The sequence below is a fragment of the Chiroxiphia lanceolata genome, chromosome 3 (assembly GCF_009829145.1).
Source record: "Chiroxiphia lanceolata isolate bChiLan1 chromosome 3, bChiLan1.pri, whole genome shotgun sequence".
Taxonomy (NCBI): Eukaryota; Metazoa; Chordata; class Aves; order Passeriformes; family Pipridae; genus Chiroxiphia; species Chiroxiphia lanceolata.
The window spans coordinates 22693645-22717279 of NC_045639.1; the positions used below are offsets into that span (position 1 = coordinate 22693645).

A 23635-nucleotide genomic window follows, 5' to 3' on the forward strand; every position below is an offset into this window, starting at 1 on the left:
CCAAAGGAAATTCTGTATATTGGTGTAAGCAGAGCTGAAGTAGATAATCCAAAGCAACTTCCCATAGTTCTCTTCTGGATGACAACAGCAGCACAAGCACAGGGGACTGAGGGCATGTCTCCACAGTATGGGGGTGACAACCAATGGGCCACATCCCCGTACGAAGAGTCGGGCCAAGCCTGCAGAGCCAGGGCATAGGGAAGCCAAGTTGCTGTGGCTGTCTGGGAGCTGACTGCCACAGGCTGCTGTCTGGTGTGGCAAGCTGAGTATTGGTCTTGTTAGGGTGAAGGTTTACAAGGTTGTTACTGTGATTCTCCTTAAACAGTGAAGTTTGCCTACACTGCCTGAACAGTAGCTTGGCTTCCGAATGGGCTTTCCATTCTGTCTGCCCATCGTGTCCATTTGATGACTTGACATGCCATAAGACAGGTACAAAATGTCAAGCAGAAAAGAGACCTTCATTAAGGCTTTGGACAAACAGCTTGTGAATGCTCCTGTTACGTGTGAGAAAGAGTTCTGGCATTTGCCTGGTTACTCTATCTGCAAATCTCTCACATGCCTTCCCCAGAGCTGCTGGGAAAGATGCAAAAGTCTGATTTGTCAGTTTGGTTCAATCACATTATAGATTTACCTTTTATTCTAAAATAATTATTTATTAGTGTCACCCCAGGGGAGGGCTGCAAATGCTGAATACTAGTTAGCATCTGTCTGAAATGTGATTTCGGGCCTGTTTTTGAACGACAACCTTCTGAAAAACAACTAACAAGAACTAGAATGTTTTCTTTCTGAAGGGAGAAGCTGTTATTGTCGAAGGACTTCAAACCTTGGTTATTAACTTACTAGGTGTGGGTCTTGGGTATAGGGAAATGATCTACTGAGCAGGGAATCCCCTGCAGTGCTGCATCTCAACGCAAGAAATGTTGTGCATGCTTTTTCTCAATGATGAAACATTAACAATTACTTCCGTGCTGGCAAAGGAAAAAAATAGCCGTGTAAGTATTTGTGGACGGATGGGTCATGAGTCAGCTCTTAGGCTTTTATCTTCCTGAAGTGCCCCACTGCTGTGGGCACAGCATTGGTGGGTCATCCTAGAAGCCCTGCAGAAGTTCTATCTGGTTGCCCAGCGAGTCTGTTGTTTTGGTGTTCTGCTAACCGTCTCGGGCAGAAGAAAATAAAAATAAAAATTAAAAAAAATTAAAAAGTAATATTTTGTGCAGTCTGGGGAGAGCTGACAGAATTATCATAACTGCTATTCCGACCTAGCTCCTTCTTGTGTTAGCAGAAGTGCATGTTGTAGAAAAGACCCATCTCCCCGTCACTACGCAGTACTACACACCTCCTGGTAGAGAGAAATGTTGCAGCAAACCCCACAAAACCCCTCTCACGCGTGAGCCGCGCTGCTCGCCCCCCCTCCGGCCCCTCACGGCGGCCCTGCCCGGACTACGCCTCCCAGCAGCCCCGGCGCGGGGCGGGAAGCAACCGAGGGATGGGCGGGGGGTCCCAGCGCCTGCGTGGCTCTGCCCGGCCGGGGCGGCTCGGCTCGGCTCGGCTCGGCTTGGATTGTTCCGTCCCGTCCCGGGCGCGGTGTCGCTGCCCGGCCCCGTGCGGTGCCGCCGGGTGCCGCCCGGCCCCCGCGGCGGCCGCTCCCGCCGATGCCATGCTAAAGACAGAGGTGTCCGCATCCTACCAGGAGGTACGGGGGGCCGGGGCAGGGCTGGAGGGCGGTGCGTCCCGGCTGGCCGGTGGTGCCGAACCCAGGGCTCGCCGCTTGCCCCGCGGTGACACCCGGCGCTGTCGCCGTGGGCTCGCTCGGCTCCGGGCTGCGGCTCCGCCGGGTACCCGCGGCGTCGGGGGGCACCTGCGCTCTCCGGAAAGGAACGGGGGGTTTGGGTGCGCGTAATCCCGTGTTTCGTCTCTGAACGCGGTTAGAATAATGGGCAGCGGTTGTGTTCGGGGCATGAGGTAGGTACAGCTGGCCGGTGGATTCTGTAGCCGGGGTTTGGTAACAAGGGGATGGTCTGTCGGGTGTGAGAAGCGGCTTTGGTACCAGAGCTCCCGCGCCCGAAACTGAAGGCCTCTTTATCACCCTGCCAAGACCCCGAGGCAGAGCCTGGTTTGCATATCAATGTACAGGCTCAGCAACCGGAATTCCTTGCTCCTTCCTATCTCTCCTATTAGAGATACAAGCTATTTGTGCCAAGTTCAGCAGCGGTAGAGAGTTACAGCAGGGCACTTTTCTTTTACCTGCAAGATACAAACAAGTGTGGATATTTTCCTTCCTCTGCACGTGACGGGTATTTTGGAGCTCAGTTTTAATACGTTCTAATTTAGTTTAGTGCCGTCTGTTTAGTTTCAGCTTCTGGTTTTCGTGCCAGGCTAGAAAGCATTGGAAGGTGATGAATCAGCGGACCAGCAAAAGGCCTGTCTGACCAAGTTCTGCTTTTATTTAAGAGGTTTTTATCCAATAGGAAGATTTATCAGGATGAACTTGACTTGTGTGCTTGTAGATAGGCGATGCACTTGGGAGAGTTAGAGAGAGTTAATGGCATGCACTGATGCCTGAAGTATGGACTGGACTATGCATGTTATGTGTATCAGCCACCACTGACACTGGTCCATACATTTGGGATTGTCCCAAACTCTATGGCACAAGTCTAGATGGTATGTGTCTAAGTGCAGCACCTGTGATTCCATCCCTTCTCCAGTGCCTGCAGCAGTCTTTGGTGCTTCTGCCCCAAGCAGGGATGCTCAAATGTCTGGAATTGCCTTTTCAGAGCTTCCATTTATCTAGTACTTTTCTGTGTGCAGATCTGAAAAGGAACTGCCGGGACATGGGCAAGCTTCCTCAGTTGTTTCACACTGAGCTGTATGCACTGAGCCCAGAGGAATGCTGAACAAAGTCTGTTTCATGCCCTTCCTGCCCTTGACATCCCATCCTATCTCTGAATCCTATTGCAAGCTTAACTGCCCTACAATTTATGTTCCTTCTGCATTAGCACCATGCTTCACCTCTTTATCAAAAATACAGTGTAGGAAGAGCTGGCCTGTGAGGGTGAACACAGCTGCTGTGCTCCAGGTTCACTGTTGACAGAATCTCCAAATCCAAGACAAGTGACAGCTGTGAACAAACCAGAATCAGCTGTCACACAGTAATGCTGTGCTGGCTCCCCAGTCATTAGAAGAGTGTGTCTGTGACTTGTTGGGTTTGTAGGTCTGTGCTGCAGTGCCCTGTAGACACAATGTGCTGTGTGCCCTATGCTCTGAACGCAGGGGCTGAGCCACGGACAGTGTGAGGCTCTTGGTCATCTCAGTGGTTGTATGCAGCTTCACCTCTTGTCAGTTCAGGTGTTCAGGATCTGTGGTAAAATATAGTTGATTTTAGGGAAGGGGTCTTACACATCAACCTACTCGCTGCACCTGAGGCAATGTTAGTACTCCTGCTTTTGACTGACTGTCCTTACTGGCTGTCCTCTGGTTTTGTGCGTGAAAACATTATGAAACAGTGTCTGCCTTATCAACCAAGATAAAAAAACATAGTTGCATATTGTTTGGGTTTCTTGTTTTGTTTCTAAGGGATAATGAAAGTCTACGTTTTCTGAGCTTATCACAGAATCATTTAGGTTGGAAAAGACCTCCAAGATCATCTTTTTTCTACTTGTTAAAAAGATTGCTGTAGGTTCTCTTGAGAGGATAGGAAATGTTGCATATTGTGGTGTTGTTTAAATTTGTGTTGGGATCTCTTTGCTGTTAGGAATAGAATTTACTTACCCTCTAAATAACCTCAGTCAATGAGATACCTGTACCCGGGGAATCAGAGAGGTATGGGAGTCAGCTGAGAAACTGCAGTGACTTGGTAACTTACATTAATTTTTTGGACCAGCTCTGGTATAAGGAATTAGTATAATTGGAACTGGCTTCTTAGTTTATTTAGCTTAATCAGTACAAGAGGTTCAGTGAGTACTCTTCTTGTGTCAGAATGGCTTATTTTGGGTCAGGTAAACAAATAGAACTGGCATGTTTCTACAGAAAGAAGCAATGTGTTAATTTTCCGTTATTTTATGAAGATAATTGAAAAAAATATCTTCAGTTGGACCCTGGTAAGTCTCCTGCAAATGAGCTGAGTTTAGCCTGTTAGATACCTGTTCACACTATGCCACAGGAAATCATGCTTTATTTATGTGCTAAGCATTTAAAAACAACTGGGTAACTGCTTTCATCTGGCTTTGCATGGTGGAAATGAATACAGAAACACAGCAGGAGGTGATGGAGACTTTACGTCAGACTTTGAAGATGTAAAATGAGTGGACTGTTTCCTAATAGGTGCTAATGATGATTTGGTAATGATATAATGATGATTTCAATACTGAATTAAAGTTGGGTGAAATAAAAGCACTTCTTTATGGATACATGCGTGTTACTGTTGAGTAAGTTAGGGGTGTAAAGTTTACAGCATTCAGTATGGCTGCTGCATTAACTGTGCCCCCATTTTCTTTGAAATAGGAACAAAGTTAATCTCCCTTACCCAATTAGATAGGTGATGCTGAATGGTTAGCTTGGACAGTTACTGTGCAAGACATGATGTGCTGCAAGCTTGTGTGCCAGTTTGCCTTTTATGTCATTCCCTGCCAGAAAAGAAATTTGGAAAACACACAGGAGATTATCTGTCTATCTGTCTGTCTATCTATCTATCTATCTATCTATCTAATGTATAAAAGCTGTTTTTCTTCACAATCTCACATGAGGCATATCTGATGTGACAAGCTTCTGATTCTGACGCAAGTGTCTTGGCAGTTTGGGCCCAGAGCTCTGAATAGCTAAACAAGAAAACATCTGGTCTCTGTTGCTGCTTCAGAAACACCGTAAGACTAATTAGTTGCATAACCACTAATATATAATAATCTGTACAGTGAAATCAAATAAGTACCAGAAATATAGGGATATTTGACTGTTGTCTCATAAAGACCTACCTATGTGGCTGAGACTGCATTTGAGTGACTTGGCTTAACAACTGTCAAAATGCATCTCGTGGTTTTTGCACCTCTTTATTAAGAAGTGCTAATGCTCTGTTTGCTGGTATGTGCTGTGGTTTGTTTATGCCTGAAAATACGTTCTTCAGTGACAGAATGAAGTTCCTGCTTACATCAGAGGACATTGTCCTAATTGGAGGTTTAAACTGGGTTGGAGCTGCCAGGGAAATAATTACTTGGATCTTGAAGGAAAAGGTGGTGTTATTGTTGAAGCAGCAGGGTAGAAGTAGGTTAAATTTAATGTGGTGTCTTTCTCTTTTTGCAGTGTGCAAATCACTGAATTTTTAGCTTTAGGTTTTAGCTGTAAATATAACTCTTGTCTGGTGAACAAGTGGAAGAGATGCTGGGTGCTCTTGGACTGGGGGCATGTTTTTGTGTGTTTGGTTAGTTGGAGCCTCTTTTATTTGTACCGTAGAAATTCCAGCAATTGCAAGTTGAGAGCATGTTTGGAAATTGAACCACTCTTTTAACTACACAGCTGAGTGAAGATGTGGAGCGAGTATCTGAAAACCCAACAGATGAGAGAGAAGGAGAGATGGAAGTTCATGAAGATGCCAGCTCTGTTATTTTACCAAGTAAGAACTGTTGACCCAGAAATTATTGATTCTTGGTGCCTGATAAACTACTGCTATGTGTGGCTTTGGTTATTTTGGTTTTGTTATTTTTATTGCACTTCTGAAAACAAACAAAACACTGAATTATTAATTTTTTGTGAATCAGTAGTGATAGAAAGCCAAGGAGGTTTTCCAAGGACTGATATGAGAATATTTCTTTGCCATGAACTGTGCTCAACCAAAGAAGATGCAGCACATCTGGCTCTGAGGTAGCTTAGTATGTCATCTTCCTTTGCGTTGTGTCTGACTTCAGTTGCAGTATCTGTGGTGGCAGTGGGTTGCAAGCAAAGTCTGTGCCAGCTTTATGTGAGCAAGATGCAATATTGAACAGATGTGCTTTTAAACAGATTTTTAGTAAGACTATTTGGGCCTGCTTTTAGAGGGTGTTAAATGGGCTTATTGCAGCTCAGGTGTAGGCATTAAGGTAAGCCAACCTGAAAGGAGTGTGGCCTCGATGTCTTGCAGCCGTTCAAGACATACTTGTTTCAATAGTACAGTCTTATGCATATCAATGTCCTAATTAATTAGCCTTGGCTGCCATCTCCTAACATGTAACTTGGTCTGTGTGTGACCACAGACCTTTGTAAGAGGTTATGTGTGCAATAGGATTTACTAAAAGGCTCGTGTTTGCTGTGGGAAGGAGCAAACACCAAACCGTGCCATTAGACTTGAAGAGCAGCACGTGGGACAGCCTCAAAGGGCCTGACTCATTAAATTATGCCACACAGAACAGTCAGCATGAAGTATGGCTACTTATCTCCTTTCTTGTGTTGGATTTTAATGGTCCTTTTTTGTGTTCAGCTATGTCTCACTCACGATCAAGAGTACATGAGGTTTTTCCTTAGAAGTATTTCCAAAAGAAATGGCAAATGCACGGAGTATTTGGGAAAGCAGTGTCTGTGTGAAAGTGAGACTGGTCTGAAGATCTTCAGAGAATAAGGTTTGAAGGCGAGGAGACTATAAGAGAATTGGCTCTGACTTTTTTTAACTGTAATTGGGAGAATCCTTTTTTGAAATTTTATGTAGAATGCACAAGGAGTTATGAACTGGAGGGTAACAAATATCTAGTGACTTCTACTGTGGTGGAGATGCAATGCAGAGAACTGGGCAAGAGCATTAGAGTATTAAATCATTCTGCCAATGCATATGCTGAGTGTGTAAGAATCACCTCAGGCTGGGAGGCAGGGAAGGGAGTTGTTTTTTCCAGAGGCAAAGATTGACCATCAACAGACTTTTTCTTATGAACTTTGAACTTTGTTTCTGAGTTGTTCTTGAAAGGAGACCTTGTTTCCTGACTGTAGTATCCTTAAGCTGAGTGCCACGTTCTGACCTGTGAGAAAGAGGATGCTTATATCTCATACTTGAGAAGCATCTTAGGATGCTTATATCTCATAATTGAGAAGGAAGCATCTGTTTGACTAATCATCAAAGCCAGCAATAGCTGTGGCTTTTTATGTCAAGCTGAGTTTGAGGCTTACTTTCCTCTCTAGTGATTGATCTTTAAATGAAAACTGAGTAAATTCAGCCTGAATATCTGTATTTTAAAGTCCTAATCCATATTCTGTTTGGTTTTAGATGGTGAACTGGGTACCACTACCCCTTCTTTGCGTTTCAGCAAGACCTGCTTAAAGAATGTTTTTTCAGTAATTCTCCTCTTTATGTATCTGCTGCTCATGGCTGTAGCTGTGTTCCTTGTCTACCAAACCATCAGTGACTTCAGGGAGAAGCTCAAGCACCCAGTGATGTCTGTCACTTACAAGGAAGTGTCCTTGTATGATGCGCCCGGTAAGAACTGTAACAAACAAAATGGGTTAAGTTGTTGTGCACATTTTTCTTGGATTGTTAAAAATTTTTGGTGTTGATTCTCCAGGGCTCAGATTGCATATAATACTTTAACCCAGGTCTTTCACTTCCTCTTTTTTTAGTCTATGTTGTGTTGACTTTGCACAGAAATGTTGACATCGTATGGGAGATTGTGGGAGCTTTTGTGCCAATAACATGAATGACAGAAGCTGTGATGCATTATGCAACATTCGATAGATAAGAAGTGTTTTTAGGCTCCAGAATGAGTCCTCTTTTAGAGAAAGAAGATAATTCCTTTTGGAAATATCCCCAAAACTGCATTGTTTAAACAGGGTAGCACATAGGATGTTTGTCAGGGAATTCACTGATGCACTGGACAGTGAGGTGCCATTCACAGTAAAGAAGGTGAATTTCTCAAACCAACCACAATGCCACTTTCTGCTTCCATCCTGCGTTGTTTACAAGTTCATATTGCATCAGTAGGCAATGAAAATGTGATGTGACTGCAGGGAACAATGTTGGCATAAAAATGCAGCATGGCAGCAGAAACTGCGTTGCAGTTTGCAAGAGGAATTACTCTACGTTTTTGAAAAGTGAGTTGTATCCTTATTATTTTTTAAAATTATCCAGCAGCCGTTCGTAAATAGAGCCGGGGTATCAAGTGCAGCTCAGTCAGTCATTGGGCAGTTTCCAATTTAACAATGACATTCCAGTGTTATTAATTACAAATAACCACTCCAGTAATTGTGGCTGAAAGGAGAGTGTTTCAAAGTTGTCGCCATATTCCTGTAGTTGTTTTTCTGTATAGTAAGTTAGGCTTAGCTCTGTAAGTAGGTCTTTGTGTTTGGGCCATGTGGATTTGACTGTAAGCTCAAGCTTTCCCTCCTTTTTATTTTTTCCACATGAGCTTTTCATACAGCAACAGGAAAAAATTTCATTTAAAGAAGCAGAGCAACATACATATAAATCCAAAAGTACTGTTGGGGATCCCTGCTAGATCAGAGAACCTAAATTAATATAGTCCTTTAGTTTATTGCTCTGTTAAAGTGATGAGATGACAAGTTGCAAACACAGAGCTTTGAAGAAAGGAATAAAGCATTTATAGACTGATACATACTGACTGCTTTGACATCTCACATTTTGATGGGCACATCATTTCAGTTGTGAGAGTTAATTATATCTAATAAATAATACTTTTTTTTTTTTAGTTGGTCTAGATTATCTTCCAGCAAGCTTGTTTACAATAATAAATGTGGCATATGTGGTGTAACAGAATTTTGAGGTTTGGGTCTTGTATTTTGCTAGCCTTCTAAAGCTGAGGTGGCTGAAGTTCCAGCGGATGTTGTTGGACTGAAATGGGAGGTTTACAAAACATAGGAGTTTCCAGCCAGGTGAAGTAGTAGCCTGCCTACCCAGTAGTATAAATAATAAAGATGGCAACAGTTAGTGCTTATTTGATGTCTTTGGTTTTTATCATGACATCATATCCAGTGAAGAGAAGACATTAGATGTTCTGAAGAGCATCTTTTCAGTTTTATAAGATCAGCCAGCGATCTTTGATCTGTCACGTATAGTTCATACATTATTTCCAATTAAAATTTGATTGCGTCAAATGCCAGTGTCTGAAAACATGGACAAACTGAAGCACTACCTGTCCATTTGACTTCACTAGTCTCCTAACTTATTTTACGGATTCATTTGGGGTGAAAGGGACTGATGTATTGGCTGCTGGTTTATGGAAAGACTAGGGAAACTTAGTAGCTTCTGTGAACCGTGAGTTATTGTAACAGAATATGAACACTGATTTTTTTGTCAATGCATGGTAGGGGTTCTGTCCTGATACAGCTCGTGCTTTTGACCTGCTCCAGAAAAATGCAGAAGTGCATGGTTTAATTTGATTGTTTTACTGGACCTTGAGGATAGCTCAGTATCCTGTCAGATTAAATTCCAGAATGAAAATCTATGTACTTGGGAAGGAAATCAGTGCTCTCCAATGTTTTTCTCCCAAAACAGGTATTGCCTTTTACCCAGGGAAGGCTCGGCTGCTTAGCTGCAAACATCATTACTACGATCACATTCCTCCTCTGATAAATCCAGGTCAGCCAGGACACATTGACTGCACCACTCAGAGAATCAACTACACAGATCCTTTCACTAATCAAACTATGGTAATAATAATATAATAGAACAAAGCTTATTCAGTATGGGTTTTCTGCTCGTAATTGTATTTGAAAGTAAAAAATATTTACTACGTGCTATAAAAAAAAAAATCCTTTCTTCCAGGTTTTTTTTCAAGCCATCTGTCCTTTTGTTTTCAGAAATGTAAAAGACCTCAGTCAGTGTGTATATGTGTTTTAGAAGATCAGCTGTCGTGTGGGTGTGTGCAGCACAGAAACTTGAATGGGATAAAATACTTCATTTTTCACAACAAAATTCTTGCTTCATTCTTGTCCTAAATGAACTGGGAAGCATTCTCCTTGGTATTGTAAATCTGGCTTTGATTGAAAGCCGTAGCAGTTATTCCATTAAAGCAAGATAGCTAATCTCTTTTTGTATGTTTGCTGGGATTTACATACTATAATTGTCACACTTGGCAGAATCTTAGATGGCCACCAAGCATTTCATTACACTGAAGTGCTGTGAGCCAGCAAGATGGGTGCACTGGGTGATTGTCTTAAATTGCCCTTAAAAATGCAGGGAATCTAGCTGCTATATAAAGAAATGGTCAAAAACCCACAAATGACCGTATTTAATACTTTAGATAAAGTGATTGCTCAGATTGTTTTTAAGGAAACTACACATGAACAAATAAACTATCTAGGTACCCATTTGGTCATCTTTGTTCCTCTTCATATTTTACTTCTCATCTAGTCACCATTTGTTTTTGGGAAGCAGCTCCTTAGTACATTTGAAAGTAATAGTCTAGGTGCAAGTCTAATTTAATTTCTGCTCCTATATGCTCTTTTTGCATGTTTTAACAAACTAAGAACATGCAATTTTATGGTGTGTTGTAGATTCATGTAGAAGCTTGCTGATCCAGTAGACTGTAGTCCTGCAGTGGACTAGAGAGGCACTGAGGCAGAGACCTCTGATGTTCTCCACGTCAGACTCCAGATTAACTTTTTTCATGTCAAGAGCAAAGTTCCAAGACTTTAATACTCAAAACAGTTTTGACTGTCCTCCTGCAGAATGCAGGGCCTTGACTGGTAATTCCATGTGAACCCAAAGGATGATGACAGAATTAAAGCCGGTTTCTTAGAAAAACACTAAATCTTGATGTAAAGACTTCATTTTTAAACTAAAAGGATGGATTTAATTGGCATTCTTGTCAGATATTTTAATAGATGTGTACTTAGTAGCAGCCAAGAAACTCTCAATGTGTATTATACAGTATTAATGGCAGTTGACAAATTCTTGAACAGGAAATGAGGATTCCTTTGCCACTCTTACCATCTCTGTTTGCTTACAGAAGTATGCTTTGGTTGTTCAAGGCCCTCGTGATGTGAAGAAAAAGGAACTGGTGTTTTTGCAGTTTCATTTAAATGAAACAGACCAAGATTTTAGTGCCATTGACTACCTTCTGTTTTCTTCTTTCCAAGAGTTTGTCAACAGGTATGTAAAGGGATGAGCTGTAACTGCACTTGCTACCATAATACTTGGGAAAGCAAGCTTTTTTAGTAAAAATCAGACAGGCTTTTATGTATTTTTTTTTTTTTTAGTGTTTGGGTTATGCTGATGCTCTTTCATATCTTTGTTTGCTGATCTTACTTTTTAGGAAATGCATTGAGAACTTTTTCAGTGGCAAAACATGCTCTCAGGTGTGCTCAAACCATTTGTTGCTGCAATTTCTGGAAGTTTGAAGTTTGTGCTGGCTTACTGCTGTCTGCTGCTGTGGGTGATCAGGAAGTGTGCTGTCCTGGGTAGTGTGTCAGGAAGTGCAGAGAGAACACCAATGTTTCTGTACCATTTGGGTTTCTTTAAAGCAGTTACTGTAAAGATCAGATCCCTAGATTGATTTGTTGTGATTTCATTGAAAGATTAACCGTATTTTGTTGTCTTACTGGCTTTATGTAGGATTCTATAGAATGATTCATATATGGGGTTTTCAAAATTGCTTCATATTTCTTCAACATTGGTGCCATTAGAGTGACTGATCACCTTCTTCTAATTTTAATAAGAGTGGAATTAATCTTGAACTTTCTTCAAAGCCCCACCCTTTTTCCCCTGTGACAATAAATTTCATACTTAACTGTTTAAGTTTTGCTTTAAGTTTAACAGTTCAGGTTCTGTTCTTCTCTCTGTGATCCAGATTAAAAGCTAGACAAGAGATATTAGTCATATTGACATCTGATAGAAAGCCCTATTTTGGTAATACTTGCTCAGTGAAAAAGGGGCAGGGGATAAAGGACATATGCAGAATCAAATTGGGTGAGGGAAGGGAAGAGAAATAACAGATTTTATTGTAGCAACACATTCTCAGAGGTTTGAACTTATCATAATGGTGCTCTCAGATACAGCAGAGACTGGAAGTGTTCAGTTGCAGTATCTCTGGGTGGCTAAAGGCCAGTTATCTGAATTTCCTTTTTACAAAGCTTTTCTACTTCAGTGAAGGAGAGATTTTAGGTCACTAAGTACTTTCTGTAACTACACTAAAACACCTCATAAAATGCTAATGTTCGGGTATTTTAGGCATTGATATTTTAGGGTGAGAAAATACCAGTTAGAAGCAGTGATGTAGAAGGTGCTACTTGTTCCTTGTGTGCTAGTTTTTCTCAGTTTTTGTGGCTTGTGCTGTGGTTAGAAACACATACAGTGGGACTGATTTCAGCAAGGTGCTCAGCTGCCAGACACCAGCACTGTCTGAGACCATCCCTTGTGTTGCATGTGGCTCTTTGCAGAATGAACCAGCTTACAAGACACAGCTCAGTCTGTGCATACCTGGGTCTTGGAAACCACGTTTCTGTGCTTGTTTTATTGACTTGCAGATAAGCCATTTTAAAGAGTTGTTTCTTCCCAAGTTCAAACACACATGGCCCCACTTACCTGGCAGTATTTCTGCAACAGTGCGTGCTGCTGGCCCAGGCGCTTGTGCCACGTGTCGTGCACATGCAGGTTAGATGTGCAGAACAACAGTGTGCTTGTTGCAAAGGTCTGAGCTTCAAGGCTGTGCTTGTGCCAGAGTAGGTGAGTCGGTTAAGAATCATCTGTAAGATGCCTGGGAGAAACCTGGATCGCAGCCTTCTGCTTCCAGGTTTGCCAGGTCAGACCGGTTACATGGCAGATTGGTCCATGAAAAGACGTGGAAGTGTCACTTTGTTCCTAAAGAAGCTGCCTTGTCCCTGTGTTGGAAGGCACCAGAATGGAGGCCAGGGGAGTGAAGGCTGGGTTATGTTTGGAGAAAAGTAAAAAGAAGATGGGGATGTCTGTTCGGGGATGTATCCTTTGTGCTTGTTTGAGGCAGGTAATAGGAATGGGAGTTAAAACTGGTTTTGAACTAACCCAGGTTAATGGTAAAAATTGGCAAAGGCGTGTAGGCCTTAGTAGTAAATGATCTGCATGTCTAGATGAAATACAGGAAGAGAACCAGTTGTAGACAGGAGGCCAGTGGTGTCTCTTTTACAGCATCCTCCAAACCTTAATACTGATTATATGGCTTGTCTTGCTCAGTATTGTGTTTGTTGTCCTTCTGTCCCGGGGCGTGAACTGGACAGGCTCGGGGCAGGTTGGAAGTTTGTTTCTCCTGACTATGAAGTGCGTGTGAAACTGCACTGCATATGTGGAGTGCACTTGTTCTGTCCAACTTCCAGTAGAAGAGAAAATAGAAATGTTTTCTGCTTCATCAGCAGATGCTAAATTTAGTTGATGGGAAGTCTGGACTAAGATATCTCTAGAAACTGTTGTGTGTCCTTCCATAGAGCCTCTGAAACTTCAGTTAGTGGCCTTTGTCAACTACTTGTCCTGACAAAGTGTCTCACTTACTGGTTATGAGAGCACAGTATTAGCACTGTGTCCAGCAATTCACGTACAGTGTTATCAGAGATGCTAAAACTCACTAGATATCATCATTACCTTTACAGTTTTTTGCCATGGCTGCAAACAGCTTGTGTTGGGCTAGGCAAGGAGGCTGATGTGAAACATATAGGGTATTCCATCATCTCAAATCATGATCCAAACCCCCCTTGAAACTGGTGAGAAGAGGTCTGCTGTATCTACACCACAGTTTCTGTGTAGGCAGTATTATGTGCAGCTCGTTTTCAGCAGCCTTTACTGATATAATTATTGCTATTTAAGGCAAAAGCATCAGCCACAAGCCGTAATAAAAATGGCATCTAGAGACTTGTATCTTTAAGGTGTTTTTTGTGGCATAGCAAGTGGTGAGGACTCAAGCAAGGTCCAGTTGTTTCTGTCGAGGGTTTTATTTTCTGCAACTCTTGTGTTAAAATCGAATCACAGACTACATGAAACTGGCACTGCTCTCAAGTTTTGTTCTGGTCTCCACAGAACACTGCTGCACTGTGTGCTGTTGTTAGCCTCTGAGTTGGAGGGATACTGCTGCTGTCTTCTTTTCTTCTTTTTTTTTTAAGGCAGTGGCAGCTGCTGTCTCTACCATATTAATTGAAGGGAAGGAAATAATGAAACCCTTGCAAATTACCCAAAAAGTGTGGCTAAAAATACAAATTCCTTTCCTGAACTATCATTAGTATAATATATGGGTTTTAGAAGAAAATCCTCTGAACATACTACTGACAAAACTATTGTTAGTGTAGCATGTAAAATAACTCATGTCCTGTGAAATTATGGATACCAGTCAGAACAGATCAGAGATTATTAAAGGGTCTAAACAGAGCTCCGTGTTCATGTCTCTGATCTGAATTGCTGCAAGCAGAGAAACAAATTATAACAGAAGTGTCAAAACATTGGGAACCTCACCAGCTGACCCTTTATTAGATCCCATGGCTGTCTGAGAGTTTTCTGGTCTGGATAAATGCAAAAGCAGTAAACACAAATTGGGTTTGAACCATCTGTGGTTTTGGCTCTTGTTGTTGCATTGGAATCTGATGGTGGGATGTCCTAAAAACTGCCTCTGGCTCTCGTGGGTTGGTCCATAGAGACTGGTGTTAGAAGGATCCACTGCAGCACTTACAGAATTAGGTCAGTGACTCCCACAGTTGGGACAAACACAATCTCTCATGGTCTGACCTTGACTGCTCTGGGCAATGGGCTTCCCTGTTAGTAGGTTGAACAGTCAGAGAGCACGAGCTGAGAGGAGACCAGGGCTTTGTAGTTCACCCGAGTGAGACGGTGGCCTCTTGCAGTTCTCTTTCTCTGCTGTGATGTAGCAATTTTTGCATGGTCTTGAGGCACCATTAATATCCTGAGAGAGCCTGGTGCAGATTATTCTAGGAACCTTACCGTACTTCTAAAGGACAGTGTAATACGAAGAAGAACTCACTGAAAAACAACAACAAAAAAAGAAAGAAAAAGCCCTCCAACCAACAACAAAAAAAGCTGCATCTTTTGTAGGTTGTCTGTATTTGGGATGAAGAGGGAATTAAAAGAAACTGCCTGGAGAACTGTTCTTCAGCTTAAAATCACTTGCCTGCCTTGTGTTCATTTAGTTGTGTGTGGTTTTAAAGCTGCATTATTTGCCCTCTGCCATAATTTATGCAAAGCTTCTGCCTCTGCTCTACTCCTGCCATCCCCCCCTTTTTGTTTCCCTCCACACACTCTGTGGCAGTGGTCTGAATTATGGGCAGATGCAAGGAGATGCCTTCTCAGATCACTTCTCCACAGCTTCTCCTAGGATATTATTAATCCTTCTTTTTCAAGCCTACAATTACTGTTGAGGACTGCTGTCTGCCTACCATGTAAGTTGTGGCTGTAACGTTCAGCTCTGTGTCATAACTTCCTGCCTCAATTTTCCACGTTGGTTTGGAAAGCTTTTCTAGGATGCTGTATTTAGTCTGACATTAGGCATATGACTGGCTGGCAGAGTGCTAATTAAGTATGTTCCTCTTGAGGGAAGAGCACTCCAGTGCTCTTCTGTTCTGTCCCATCAGCTGCTGCTGTACCCACATCCAGGAGGGGGAAGAAGTTGTTGTTGGATTAGGTGTCCCTGTGTCCCTGGTTTGTATGGTGAGGAGCAGTGAGGCGATGGGCTTTGTCCTTATGTTCTGCCCACATCTTTCTTGTGGGAGTTGGAGAGGTGCACTGCCATCCTCTTGGGGTCACTAAAAAAGCACCTAATGTCACAAATAAAGATATTCTTAACTTGCTAAAAAACCCTTGGAATAGCATCTGTCTTGATGGGTAGCAAAAGAGTGTTAGTTTTCCTTTCCAGGAACGGTTCTCCTTTCTATGTGTGTGTGCAACGGAGTTCCATGTTTGAGCCATCACCTGAAGCCCTGACAGGAGCAATGGCTTTGGTGGGTTTTACCTTCCTATGAGTATGTGCATATTCACCTATTAAGCCTGAGCAGGAGGCATAGTACAGAGGAGCCTGTAGTGTGATATTCTTTTTACCAGTGTATGCTTTTCCTGCCTTTTGGACAAGGCCACCTTGGTTTCTAGGAAGAAAAGGAGCCCTGATTTTGAAAACTAAGAAAAAAAGACAGGAAAAGTCCTGAACCAGCATTGACTGGATTTGTCCAAGTCTTCCTGATTGGACTTTTGTCTGGGGCAAGAGGTTGCTTCTTCAGCTCTGCTTCTCTTCTTTACTTCTTTGCATCTTTCTCCTGAAAGACCAAAACACTTTAGTCTCCCAGTGGACCTGGTCATGCACACCCTTTGCCATACCAGAAAAGTACACTCTTTCCCTTCACTAGGAAGAAGGAAGTTTGGGTCAAAACCCTCTCTCTTGTTTTAAGGGTCAACATACCCTGAATATCTCTCTGCAAACTGAATCTGTTGTTAGTAAAAATAGGCAGCATGGACTTTAATGATACATGACTCATCACAGTGGTTTACCCCTTCTTCTCAAATGAAACCTTGTTGGAAAAGCAGCTGCAGGGCTAGGCTTATTTCATAGGGATGACATGAAAGTGGCTAAAATCACAGTAGGTAAATAATAGGAGATGAATAATGGAGGGAACTCCATGTAAATGGCATGGTTAATTCACTGTGTCCTGTGCAGCTTGTGGAGAAGAGATGGAGACCAGATATGTCTCTTTAGTTGCAGCATGAGGGGTATTAGAAGCCTTAAAATGGCTTACAGTCACAGTATGAAAAAAGATCCCCAAACAAACAAACCAAAAAACATACAAAGCAATCCTGCTGTTCTGGGGGTTACAAATATCTGTGATTGCATAATATTGGGGAAAGAGCCATGTTGTTGCAGATGGGAGCCTTACACCAAAGGTTTAGTGTTTCCAAAATAATAGGAATATACTGAATGCCAATTTCAAAGCGTTTTAAGTATGTCTGCATTGCAACTGGTTTATTTGGCAACCAGTTTACTTGCATCCCAGAAATGAGGTGAAGCAGCCTGCCCTGCCTCTAGGCTTTTCCTTCTGTCTCTTGCTTCTTAACATGGTGACGAGTTGTTTCCTGAGGTCCTGGCTCTGCTCCTTTCTGTCCCAGAGATGACCGATAAACAGAACTAAACTCCCCTATGAGGCAGAACGATTCCCCAGGGCAGGCAGAACTCCAGGGTCACAGGGCACCAGGTAAGTCTTCTGCGGTTAAGGATGTGTTACCATTAATGAAAACATGACTACACACAATGTTTCAGATACGTTGAATTTAGCAGGTGAAAGATAAAAGGAATTGTGACCATTTTTTGAAGTGCCTGTAGGTCTGACGTTCTCCTGCCTACAGTGCTCGGAGGGTGGTCAGTAAAATAATGGTCTTTTTCCTTTAGTCCAGAAAAAGAAAAATTCATGAAGGATTGTGAGAGTTCATACTCCAGCTGGAAGTTTTCTGGAGGCTTTCGAACTTGGGTCAAGATGTCCTTGGTCAAAACAAAAGAAGAAGATGGTAGTGAGACTGTTGAATTTAAACAAGAGGTAAAAAAAAAAAAATAAAAAGGAAAGAAATAGTGGCTTGGGATCTCTTAGTTTATTAAGAATTAGTTACTGCCATAGTTTTAAATGATAACTGGCCAACAAAACTAATTCCTGGGGCAAGTAGCAGTATGAGTTGGAAGCGGGGGGGTGGGGCATGTTGCTTGGTTTCTGTTTAATTGCATCCACTATGCCATTTGCTACTGCACAGCTTTGGCTGTACAGTTACTCATGTTCTTTCTTAACATGGAGTGGTTCTCTAAAAGTGTAAATGTTTGCTTGTGCTCAGCTGTTGGTTTGGCCTAGTGACACATCTCAGGAAAATATCTAATAGGCAAGCCAGAAATTCAGGCCTCAAATGTGTTATACATGTCCCCTGTAGTCTGAGGTAAGGGTCCAAAGAGACTGACATAGAAATATTAACACAGCTACCTTTAGTTCAAAGTGGAGAACAACTGCCAAAAGAATTGTCTAAATAATAGGTAGTATTGGAAAGAGGTATTGTTTAGGTTACCATAGGGGCTGATATTAGGATGAAGAGGTAAACATAAGCCTTGTATCCTTTGTAGCATTCTCATGTCTGCTTTTTGTTTGGGTTTGGAATTTTTAGCTGTTGAGTGTCCTTAGAGACACGGAGTGACTTAACTTTACATCATTTAAAACTAGAAAATATCCAGGTGGAAGATGCAAACTTATCTGGAGAGGAAATGAGTTTGACTTTCATTCCTGTTCTGTTCACACTAATGGACAGGAAAATAATTGTGTTTTGAGTTTGTTTTGCTCCCAGTGTTGGTTGGAAAGGAAGTGTCTCATCAGTGCTGAGCAGTGAGGATTTTAAAAGCAGTCCTTCCCAGAAGTGTCTCTTCCAGAGACTACACTTTCACTTAGTCCATGGTATGCTTGGAAAGAGTATTTTGAGGAGGAAAATGAAGCAGTCTTCAGTTCTTCTATCTTTAGTTCTCAGAGTTACACGGCATAGCCTTAAGGGAGGAGCAGAGCTGTGACTGTGAGGTGGGTACCCTCCTACTCCACTGAAGAGGACAGGAGGCAAATCCCAGAGTCCTGCAAGTCCCAAACTGATGCCTTAGTTTGGAGGACAGGAAAGAATGCATCATTCAGCTGCTGCCATGTAAGCACTGGCAGCAGTTGTCTGTCAGTCCTTCATCTCCTACAGCTCTGTATCACTTGCCATTTGGTGCTTACCAAGTATAGGATTTTTGAAAGTCCTCCTTTGGATGCCCAAGTCTAACATATCTCAAAGTGAAAACAAAAGGCTGACTCAAAGTCAGGGGAAAAAAGGAGCTTTTTGTGACCATAAAAATCTGTTTAGTTCAGCAGTTACGGACTCTGATCATCAGGGTAGATGAATGCTGTGTGGGGGGGTTTTTGTTTGTTTTGTGGGTTCGTTTGTTTGTTTTTAATAAAACCGAGGAACTAGGAATGAGATCCCTATTAATAAAACAGCAGAAGTTGAAACAGCTCAGACATAAATTGCACTTGCTTTGTTTGACAGTACAACATCTGCTCAAATTGCATGAGGAAGTCCATTAGCCTTTCAAATCTAAAACTGGGAGCTGGCATACCAGAAAGATGGATACAAATACTAGGTCAAATAGCACAGTCAGTCACCCTGCTAACTAGCCCGGTAGTCATTAATCTGAATTTTCTTCCTTCTCATTGCCTTCATTTAGCTTTGTGTACTGGTTGTTTCCCAGTGTGCAGTTTTCTTGGATGAGTGTAGTTGGGGTACTGGTACCCTGCAATAAGGAAATGAGCTGTAGAAGTATGGGGTAAGTCTGCAGCAAAGGTGTTTGACCAGAAAACAGGAGGTGGTGAAGCTCCCATATGCTCTGAATGGACACACATGGTGTTCTAGCTCCTGCTTCTACTTGTTTGCAGCCTAAAATCTGGTCAGGGCAGGGTCTATGGAGAAGACTAATAGAAACCTTGAGGTATTTGTAAAGAAACTGTGCCGTGGTAGATGGGAGGCTCTTGTAGCAGGTCATCCCTCATACAATGGAAAAGCTTGTAAGCAGGTGAAGATAGCAGTCTGTTTAGGGAACTTCCAGCTCAGCCTTCCTCTACCTGGACAAAACGGGTTCATAAAATATGGGAAAGGCAGGTTCTTCCACGATCTGTCTCATCTTCCTATTTACAACTCTGAAATGAAGTTACAGTACTGCTGGATTCATTACTTCCAGTACAGAATTAAACAACTGTAGGACGAGCAGCAGTACTCCCTTGTGCACACACAAGATGTAGACACTCTTTTTAGGGTTGGAGAAGGGAGAAGTCTCTCCATCACTGTGCTTTCCTGTGAGGCCACTGTCTGGCTCTTGAGTGGTTTGTACTGTCCCCTAGGACACAGGTGCAGTTAGTTACTGCCTGTGTACAAACCTTGTGTAGTTCCCCTCTGGGCTGGGGGTGGGTGTTACAATACAAAGGTTTTTCTGGGGGCTGATGTCCTAATACTTTCCTGACTGTAGTTCTCAAGACTGTGGTTTCATGTGGCTGTAACATAGTCTGGTATCCTAACCCAGTTCCCTGGTTGGAATTGTGCTACAGCTCTCTGCTGGTCACTGTTAGTTTCAAGTGCTAACCTAGTTAATGGGCAGTACTGGGAAGCATAGTTTTGGTTCTCAACATCTGGGCTTTTCTCCCCTTCCATTTTCATTCTGCACTTGCCGGAATCTTATAGTTTATTCTACAACTGATTTTTCAAAAAGGAGTCTTCCTGCCACCACTGTGTAGTTCTCTGGTAAATAAAACTAAATTAGCATCCATTCATGAGAACTCTCCAAATGTTGTATTACTCTAAGTAAATGAATTTTGTAAACTATTTCCCCCCCCTTGAGAGGCAATTAAAAAGTGGTATGTAGTGTGATACTGAGTGAGAAATAGGAAAATAATATGAACATGAGACAGACAGAGGAAACTACCCTTTCCCTGTTTTGGAAGCTCATTGTTCCAGGTAGAGAAAGGCTGAACTGGAAGTCCCAAAATAGTCTGCTATTTTTACCTTCTTGCAGGCCTTTTCTGTTGCACAAAAGACTCATTGTACCACCGAAGAAAGTAACCTGCACCTTTTTTTTTCCCTCTCCCCAGACTAGCGTGGTTAACTATATTGACCAGAGAACTAAACCAAGAAGTGACCAGCTGTTTTTTGTGGTATTTGAGTGGAAAGATCCTTTCATACAGACTGTTCAGGATGTGAGTAACACCCTACTCCCCATGTGAATTGCTGTCTCATGGTTTGTGTGTGCATGCACTTACCTCTGTTGTCTCACTCCAAGCAGAAATGCAGAGGAAGAGTGAGGTTACTTCTGAAATTTCAGGCTAGGCTCTTCCTTGTATCCAGTAATGCATAGTCTGTGGAGGTCAAGACCATCTGATGCTTTCCCTTGGGTTGTTGACACTCAGCATTCTGCTTGCAAGTGGAGGTACACGTAGCTAAGAAAAGCACCCTATGTTCTAGCAAAGCGTAGTTTCAGGTCAAGATGGAACTTTTTCCTTAAATAAGTGTGCTTGGATAAACTGATTTAAGACTCTTTTTTTTTTATTAATTGACAAACAAAAAACCTAGGCTTAAATAATAAAAATAGCCTAGTGTATTTTTTATCATTAGAATAAAATTTGGTACTGTTATTTAAATGTACAAAAAGTACTCTAAAAATCAGCTAAATATGCTGCAGCCAGAGGTGTAGGATGTGCCAGACATGATGTGCCTACACCATGATCAATCCCTGGAGCACTTCAAAGATGAACGCTGCAGGTACGTGTGCTGTAAGCATTTCATCCAGAGTTTGTTTTCCTAGTGTTCTAGGGGAGAAGGACAGATACATTTGTCCTTCCCAAAAAAATGTAGAGTGGCAAAAGTGTGCAGTGAATCTGTTCTACCTTTTGCATTTAAAATTATCCTACCTGACAACCAAGGTCCAGCAGCAAAATCCACAGCGTTCTTGTGTTCCTGCCCAAAACCAGTGTGAATGCAGACTGTGTGGGACAGGAGTTGGGAGCTGGTCCTTTGCACTCCTGCTGTCCTGTCCGTGCTGGACCCAGGCACCTCCTTGGCCTTGAGAGTCAGGTCATATTCCCAGACCTCTCATTCCTCTCTGCCAAGTAGGGTTCACACCTTTGCCACCTTCCAACTGAAAGCTGCCCTTGATCCAGTGGGTTGGGAGTATTCATTTCCTGGTGCTGAAGAGGCCATAGTTCACAAGCATTGGCAGCTTTCAGGAAGATTAACAAATATGGAAAGCCTATATAAGACCTGGCTCAGGGGTCTGAGCTGGCACTCTACTGACACTGTGCTGGCTGGCCCAAAAGTGTATCCTGCCTGTTCATTGCTGCCTAAGCCTAGCTCTGCCTGCTACATCAGGGACCCTAGAAGTCATTCTTGTGTCTAGAGGTGCAAGGAGAATTCCAACTGTTCTTGAACAAACATAGTAAAAAATACAAAGTACTTGCTGTAGATCAAAATCTGGTTTAGCACTCTAATGGTAGCTGCTTTTCCTACCTTTGTCTTCTGAAAGGTCTTCTTCCATGTGACTGCTTCTTTTTATAAATATTTAAATGATGCAATAAAGTTTAATCTATTAATTTCAAAATTAGCGATTTAACTGTACCCCTAAAGTTTTAAAACAAGTCAATATCCTAAAATAGCGTAAAAGGAATTTAGCAGCAAGTAATACTGTGTTTTATTCCTCCTGGAAGGAATCAGAAAACCACAATATGGAGAGAAGGTGCTACAGGCAACCTTTGCAGCATAAAGGAATATGCTGCAAAACACTTTGTTTAGGAAAATGGAACTGTTTGTTGTTTAATAGGTGTAATATATGATGAATTGGATGAGGGGACTAGTATTTTTCATCTCTTTCAGATTATCACAGCAAATCCCTGGAACATGATTGCTCTTCTTTGTGGTATCTTTCTGGCTCTGTTTAAAGCCGCAGACTTTGCTAAGTTAAGTGTTAAGTGGATGATCAAAATCCGAAAACGACATCTGAAGAGGAGTCGTCAAGTAATGAACCATATAAGCTGAGACTAAGGCTGCTTTTTAACTGTTCATAGCAGGAGGGAGAGAAAATAACTGGAATAAACTTCAATCAGTAATTAAAGCTGAAAACCAGGTATGTTTTTTGCCAGAAAGATGATGGCTGGAGGAACAGCCTAGTGAACCGGCCTTTGAACTTCAGAAAGGAGCTAACTCTAGGACAGGTCTAACAAACTCATGCTTTTCTATTCCCAATTTAACAAGTTTACCTCAATGTATGGGGGAGCCAGGGGGAAAGAAGAGAAGTCACCAATGTTCATGAATTCAACACTGTAGTAAATGGTGAAAAAGTGGACAGAGTTTGAGCACTTCTCAAACAGACCATTTAACTTCTGCATGAGCTGTGAGCTGCACCTGCTACCACAGCACAGTCACTGCCCTGACTGTGCTTAGAAGAAGGTAAAGTACTCTAAAAGCAGCCTGGCCTCCCTTCTCCAAAGTATGTTTTAAAACAAAACACACTGGAATTCTATTACATGTCATTTTTGATTTATAGTGACTTTAATATTAAAAAAATATTTCAAATAAGATACTGTGTACCTTCTTTGAAAATACCTGTTCTCACATTCAGCTGGAGCTTAACAGGAGGCAGTCCAGGCAGAAGTGTTACTGCACAATAAGGTAAAAACCAAAAAAGCTATTCCTGATCAGTCCAACTCAAAGGAAAGTCAAGCAACATGATAAACTGGGGGGGCTTAGCTGATGGTCCATTTCCAAGTCTTTCTCAGGCTGTTGCTTATCCCTCTTTCCCCACCAGTCTTTGCTAAGGAAGTGAAAAATAGTCTTTCATCAGCAGGGCATTGAAATGTGATTCTCTTTTATAAGGGGAATGACTGCTAACTAACTGTGCTGGGGTGGTGGTGTCTTTTTCTTCCTTATAAGTCCTGTGTTAGTTGAGATACCAGACTTGGACTTGTGGAGTCTACAGGGCAGCAGTGCACCAGTGTGCTTGCTCTGAAGGCTTTGTTGCAAGAATGCCAAGTCATATTTTGCTTCTTCCTTCCTCTTCTAAGGGTATTAATAGAGGAATAAGTAAGTGTATCAAAAGTACCCCCTCAGCTTTTTTCCATTCTTTTTTGGCTTCTTTGTTCTTTTGGAACAAAATTTTCTACTTTCAGATGATTCCCCGAGCAAATC

At 42.2% G+C, this 23635-nt stretch overlaps 1 protein-coding gene across 5 annotated transcripts; it reads left to right on the forward strand.

Annotated features, from left to right (window-relative positions):
- The first annotated feature begins 1584 nt into the window (after positions 1–1584).
- On the forward strand, positions 1585–23026 carry PACC1 (proton activated chloride channel 1). Of its 5 annotated transcripts, none has more exons than XM_032683773.1 (8): positions 1585–1693; positions 5506–5602; positions 7217–7426; positions 9458–9612; positions 10914–11056; positions 17304–17448; positions 20551–20655; positions 22325–23026. In XM_032683773.1, the coding sequence occupies exons 1-8, from the start codon at positions 1658–1660 to the stop codon at positions 22484–22486; spliced, it is 1053 nt and encodes a 350-aa protein (XP_032539664.1). In that variant the 5' UTR covers positions 1585–1657; the 3' UTR covers positions 22487–23026. The 5 variants fall into 5 exon arrangements, with proteins under 5 accessions (XP_032539664.1, XP_032539666.1, XP_032539665.1 ...); XM_032683775.1 differs by having other exon boundaries at positions 7325–7426; XM_032683774.1 differs by having other exon boundaries at positions 1596–1693; positions 5443–5602.
- Positions 23027–23635: the final 609 nt, after the last annotated feature.

What these genes read in the sequence shown, in the direction of transcription:
- PACC1 (XM_032683773.1), top strand. Translation starts at nt 1,658, where the DNA reads ATGCTAAAGACAGAGGTGTCCGCATCCTACCAGGAG. An exon ending in CTTTCACTAATCAAACTATG is followed by an intron (nt 9,613 to 10,913) that starts GTAATAATAATA and finishes GTTTGCTTACAG; the next exon opens with AAGTATGCTTTGGTTGTTCA. An exon ending in CTGTTGAATTTAAACAAGAG is followed by an intron (nt 17,449 to 20,550) that starts GTAAAAAAAAAA and finishes CCCTCTCCCCAG; the next exon opens with ACTAGCGTGGTTAACTATAT.